This window comes from Diabrotica undecimpunctata, chromosome 1 (genome assembly GCF_040954645.1).
Source record: "Diabrotica undecimpunctata isolate CICGRU chromosome 1, icDiaUnde3, whole genome shotgun sequence".
Lineage (NCBI taxonomy): Eukaryota > Metazoa > Arthropoda > Insecta > Coleoptera > Chrysomelidae > Diabrotica > Diabrotica undecimpunctata.
This window is the reverse complement of record NC_092803.1, coordinates 91892447-91899110: the sequence shown is the minus strand read 5'-3', so window position 1 is coordinate 91899110 and position 6664 is coordinate 91892447. Positions and strand designations below refer to the sequence as shown.

The window sequence follows — 6664 nt, the reverse complement described above, 5'->3', positions numbered from 1 at the left end:
ATCAGTTGGGCTGAAGATTCGATAACCGTTCCCATAATTTTGGCTGCTCTTACTGCCCCCTCTATGGCAATGTTAAATAATGTTGTTGACAGGGAGTCTCCCTGTCTGACACCTACCTCCATGTGTACTTCATCTGACGGGCCTTCCCTTGTTAAGATTCGTGCCTTGGATTTCTTCATCGTCATTTTCGTGAGACTTATTAGTTTTTCTTGGATGCCTAATTGATTCATATCCTTAATTAGCTCCTCCCTTATTACACTGTCAAAAGCTTGGTTGTAGTCAATAAACAGTATATGTAGATCTATTCCGTGCTCGTAACTTTTTTCGACGATTTGCGTTACAATGTGTATTGCATCTATTGTTGACTTACCTTCCCTGAATCCATGTTGGTATTCACCTATTTTTGTTCTAGTTTCTTTTTCTATTCTTTGTCTGATCAAATTAGTTAATATTTTGTACATTGTATTTAATAAATGTAGTTAGTGCATTTCGTCTTGTCACCTTTTTTAGGGATTGGTGTTATCAGACCACAATTCCAGTCGTTCGGCATGCGTTCTTCTTCCCATATTCGTTCTATTAGGTTGTGGATTCTGTGGCCTAGTTCCTCTTCCCCTTTCTTGAAGAACTCATTTATAATGTCGTCTGGTCCTGCTGCTTTCCTTGTCTTTAATCTGTTTATGGTCGCCAATACTTCGCAGTATGAGGGAGGCTCTGATTGTTCTCCATTCCTATTTTCTGTTTGTTCTTTATTTTCTGCATTTTCAGCCTCGTCTTTCTTTTTAAACAGTTCTCTATAGTGTGTTTCCCATTCCGTTTTTCCAATATTTGCCGGTGTCTCTTTTTTTCTCTGTGATTTTATGTATTTGTATAGTCTTGCATTGTCATTACTATTGGCTTCGAGTTCCTGCAGTAATTCTTCGATCCATTTCTTCTTTTTTGTTTTGCAGCATTTGTCTGACTCTTTCTTCTTCTCTTTATAGTGTAGGAGATCTTCTTGTTTCCCTGTGGCCACCCACCTGTGTCTTGTCTTTACTAGCTTGCTCGCATTCTTCATCGTACCAATCCTTTCTTTTATTGTCTTCCATTAGTCCTATCGCCTCCTCTGCTGTTGTTAAGATACTATCTTTTATGTCTTCCCATGTTTTATCTATGTTTGATGGTTTTAGGACTAGTAGTTTTTCTTCTAATTTAGTGTAGAATTTTCTGTTTGCATTATCTGTATTTAATTCTGTCGTTTTTATCTTTAAGTATCTTCAATTTCATGTCGCCTATCACCAAAATGTGATCCGAATCAGCATTGGCTCCCCTGTATGACCTTACATTCTGTACAATTGTTCTCCATTTTTTTGAGATTAGGATGTGGTCTATTTGGTTTCCATCTGTTGTTCCAGGTATTAGCCACGTTACTTTGTGCTCTTTTTTGTGCTTAAATTAAGTGCTAATAATAAAAGTATTGGTTGCTGCTGCTAGATTAAATATTCTCCTGCCATTGTTATTCGTATTTTGATGGATCGTTTCTTTTCCTGCGATTTCTCTGTTCGTGTCTTCTTTCCCTATCTTTGCGTTGAAGTCTCCTAGCAGGATTAGTATGTCGTTCTTTGGTATTTCTTCGTACAATTCTTCAAGTTTCTCATATAATTCATTCTTTTCTTCTTCAGGAGCATTCTCAGTAGGGGCATATATGTTGACAAATGTTAAATTTGCTTGTTTATTTTTCATTCTAATATATGATATTCTTCAACCGCTTTAAAGTTAATAATCTTGTCTCTGTCGCTATTACTAACTAGAAAGGCAGTTCCATTGCGCCCCTGTTTGCTTTCTCCTGCGTAGTACATTGTGTAATTTCTTCTAGCAATCATCCCTTCTCCTGTCCACCTTATTTCTTGTAGCGCTAGTATTCCCATCTTGTATTTTATCATTTCTTTTGCCAACTCTTCCATTTTGCCTGGTCTTAGAAGTGTTTTGATATTCCACGTTCCTATTCTTATTTTTCTATTTTTGTTTTTTGCTTTATTTTGTTTTGTTTTTGCGTCTTTTCTTACAAAACAGTTTCATGTCCGTATTCATTGCCAACTCCGTTATACTGTCGCCGTCTTTTGTTATATTTTTTGTTAGTTTTTTGACGCCATTTTCATCCATTTTTCTCTTGGAACTATATTATCAGATATGGGAGATCTGTCATTTATTGTCCTAGTGTTACCCTTCTTCTCTTCAGGTTTCTTCCAATAATTTACATCTATGCCTTCTAGTTGCTCCAGTGAGAACGGTTCACCATTTATCCATAATTTGTTGTATTTTATTGCGGCTGTGTGTCCTTCCTGGCGTACCATTTTCATGAGCTGAAGAAGATGCTTCCTTTCTTGTAGTATTTTCTTCGAGAAGTCCTCATTGATATATATTTTAGTTCCTCTTAGGTTTTTAGCAGCCTTCAGAATTTCCATTCTCGTAGCTTCCTTTTTCATTTCTAATATGATGGGTCTGGGTACATTTTGGGGATCACCTTGTCTGCCTATTCTTTTCATCTCTACCAGTTCTTCATCTAGGTTTGTTTATACGCCGATTTTTTTCATTATGCCCTTATATCTTATTTATCGTCTCTTGTTCGCTTTCTGTTTGGTTTTCTTCGACCCCCTGTATTACTATGTTTTTTCTTCTAGCTTGTCTTTCCAGTATTTCGATTCTAACTTCTTGTTCTGTGATTTTAGTTCTCATTGCTTTGTTATCTGCCTTCAACTGTTCGTTTTCTTTATTTAATTTATCCAGGTCTACTTGCATTTTATCTATTTTGCTTTCGATTCTTACATTTCTTTCGTCGATTTTCTCTAATTTTTCTAGTATCTGCTCCATTGTACCGAATGCTCTTATTACTAAATATAATATATATATATATATATATATATATATATATATATATATATATATATAAGAAATTTAATCTTTGCAGATTAGTTAAATAGTAAACTCTTAAATATTGGGGAAATCTGCAAATATTGCAGATTTCCCCAATATTTAAGAGTTTACTATATATATATATATATATATATATATATATATATATATATATATATATATATATATATATATATATATATATATATATATTGTTGTACTTTTGAATGTCCATAAGCAATAAAAAACCGATATACAAATTTTATTACTTAAATAAAAATTAAAATTATTGATATTTCATAAAGACAAGGGCATATAAATTTTCAAACATCCTGTATAAGACAAAATATGTATTTTAAGTTGTTCGAAGAATTGTTCATTAGGCCACAGAGACAAGACTTTCAAATATTATCGATAAGAAATTTAAATAAGTCGGTTATTGTGGAATGGATTTACCCGGAATAAAAGTGTATATAGAAAGTGTCTAAACAATAGACCGGGATTTGCGGTGGTTTTTCTCCCCGAAAATTTATATCGGTAAAAGTTTATTAACAAAAGACATTGAATTGAGAAACAGGTATCGTTTGTAGCTATTAGTAAGAAATATTTGTAAAGCAGATAGATTTAGTTAGAATAATTAAAGAATGTTGTTTTCTGGAATTATCCGAATGACGTTTTATAGAGAGAGTTGGTTGGTAACGATATACGTCACAGAGGTGGATGATTTTTATTGGTCAATTTTTGAATGCAAGGAGGTGGTGGTTTTGGCTATGAGATAGGAGAGAGAAAAAAAGTTGGGTAGTCAGTTTTCGTCGTCCAAGAAGGAAGGAGCTTTGTGATTTGTGTGTGTTTGAAGTCCCAAAGACGTAATTTACCGGGTGTATTTATTTGCTGTGTAAAAGCTGACCAGTGTGAGGAACGGGGTAAAGAGAGATAGAAAAACCAAAGGGTATAAGAATATTAATATCAGACGAAGCCAGAAACATTTGGAGTTATAAACAGGCGCGGAAATTGGCTCAAAAGGAGGCTGCATAGACTAACACGAGTTGTTGGGTTGCAGATACAAGGACAGATAGGAGAAAGGTGTACGTCATCTGGACCACAATAGGAGCAGAAGCAGAGAAAGGATTTTTTTTGTGGCGTGGCCATAGAATTGCAACGGCAGAGAAAGAAAGGTCAGTCAATTTTCATTAGAGCAGGAGTGTGGTTTTCATTTATTAATTAAATAAATTGAATAAATAATAGAGACAGTTAATTTTGCGATCATTTAAAAAAAAAAGAATTATAAAAAGAGCTTAGTTGTAACACATATTAAAAATCAATGTAAAATAACATTTGGGTCCATGATAGAAAACAACTTCTCATATATTTAAAGTTAGTATATTGCAAATATTACAGGATTGATTGTTATATAAAATTTCATTAAAATAAAGGACATCTCACATATAGTTCAGTTAAAATTCTATGTATTTTATTCAGGTCATATTACCTATCCCAATTAGGAAGCCAATTGGAAAATATTTTGAATCCACGATCAAAGGTAAATAATACAAGTTAAATAGCCTGAGATTGTAATTAATTAATGCTGATTTATTGTGATTAATTGGAGATTAGATCATTTAATAAATATAGACAGGAATTTTTCTAAATAAGCAATATAATACAATTTAAATAGCATAACAAAATGGCCCCCAACGTGTAAAGCTTTGAAAAATATTTCTAGTTGGCAAATTTAAAAGGATAGGAGTAGACGAGCAGATATTTGAAAGTTTATATGCCGTGGATAAAGTGAAATATTATGTAAAATTTGAGGACATAAAGATTTATATATATTTTTTTAAGATACAATTTACCATAATTGATTTATTCGTGATATTGACAATTTATAGGTTACCATAATTGATTTATTTGTGTGATATTTACATTTGATAATTTTACCATACTTGATTTATTTGATTGATTTTGACATTTGATATTTTACCATTTGATTTATTTGTGGGATATTGAAATTTGATACTCGTACTCAAGAGTTATTACATTTGAACAAGAAAAGTCCCGTTTGTTGCAACAGACCAGTAGAATTTTATATTTGGCGGGGATAAAAACATAATAAATGCCAAACACAAGAAACAAGAGCAAAGAGAACAATAAACAAGAAGATAAATCAGAACAGGAAGAATATTCAGACCAGGAAGACGTATTAGACACAACAGTAATGGAGACAGAAAAACAAGAATCGGGAATAGAAAAATTAATACAGATGATGCAACTCCAATCACAGAAGATGGATGAATCACAACAAAGAACGGAACAAAAATTGGACAATTTGGAAGAAAACCAAAGAAAAATGGAACAAAAAATGGAAACGCGTATGGAAAAATATGAAAACGAAATAAAAGTCTGTTTAGAAAGAAGTAGGGAAGAAACAGAGAGGAAACTAGAATTGCAGAGAGAAGAAATCGAAACTAAAATGAAGGATATTCAGAGTATGCAAGAAAGGGAATTAGAACAGATAGAAATAAAATTTGAAAATGCGCTACAAGAAGACCGGAAAGAAACGGAAAGGAGATTTAAACAAATTGCAGAGATGGAGATAAGAGGAGTAGAAAGAAAGGAAGTCATCGTACATAGCACAGAAGACGTAAAAGTACGATTTGGCGGGGATATAAGGAAACTACACCCAGTGCCTTTTATAAATAACCTAAAGGAAAAAGTCAAATACATAGGACCGTTTGCAACAGCAAAGGAAACCATCAGAAACCATCTTAAAGAAGAGGCAAATCTTTGGTTTGTCAGCAAGGAAGAAGAATTTGACAATTGGCAAGATTGTGAGAGAAGATTCTTAAATTATTTCTGGGGAAAAATCCAGCAACTACAAGTAAATAAAGAGTTACAAAATGAAAAATACCATGAGAGGATGGGCGTATCAGAAAAGATGTACGCATTACAACTCTATAATAATGCAAAACATTTGCAATATAATTATTCATCAGAACAATTGGTAGAGTTGAATCGCGACACTTTGAAGATACCTTGGAAGACCACATAAATCTCCAAAATTACAAGGACATTGACAGCTTATGTCAATTTTTGCAAATGAGAGAATCACGTAGGCATGAAAGAAGAGAAAGAAGACCGCAAGAAAATTATAGACAAAGAGAAAACCAAGAATATAGAGATAGAGGTCAAAATTTTAGAAGAGATTATACAAGACGAGAATTCATACCTAGACGGGGATACGAAAATAGACCGAACGGAAGAGAGAATTATGAACCCAGAACCCAGAGATGGAATGAAAACAGGGATCGGGAAAATCAGAGTAGAAATAACCGCCCATACCAAGGAAACAGATACAATAACCCACGGAATGAACAGGAATCTCGCGGTAACCGATACGGGAATGATAGACCAAAAGAGAAGAGAAGAGAAATAAATAATATGCAAAGAGAAGAAAATGAATATGAGAGAGAAGATGACGGGCGAGAAAACACAGAAGAACAACAGGCGTGTTTTCAAGAAGGCGCTCACTAAAAACGAAGAAACAAACAGGAATTTTTTGTCACCCCAAGGAATTTATTAAACTGGCAGGAAACAATGAAAAGAGAAATGGAGTTAATTTAAAATTTGTGGATGGATTTATAAATGAGAAACCAATTAAAATTATGATAGACACAGGCTCTGAAATAACACTGGTCAACAGAAAATTAATCGAAGAAGTAAATTTAACAAGTCTAATTTATAAAATACCTAGGGTGAATTTAGTGGGCGCAAATAA

The 6664-nt window shown here is 33.4% G+C and overlaps 1 protein-coding gene across 1 annotated transcript; it reads right to left on the bottom strand.

The window, feature by feature from the left end:
• Positions 1–2111: 2111 nt before the first annotated feature.
• Positions 2112–2522, bottom strand: LOC140433643 (uncharacterized). Its single transcript, XM_072521626.1, has one exon. It carries the CDS (start codon positions 2520–2522, stop codon positions 2112–2114), a length of 411 nt encoding a protein of 136 aa, XP_072377727.1.
• Between the last annotated feature and the right edge of the window lie 4142 nt (positions 2523–6664).

Coding starts and splice junctions, on each gene's coding strand:
- LOC140433643 (XM_072521626.1), bottom strand. CDS start 2,522: ATGAAAAGAATAGGCAGACAAGGTGATCCCCAAAATGTACCCAGACCC.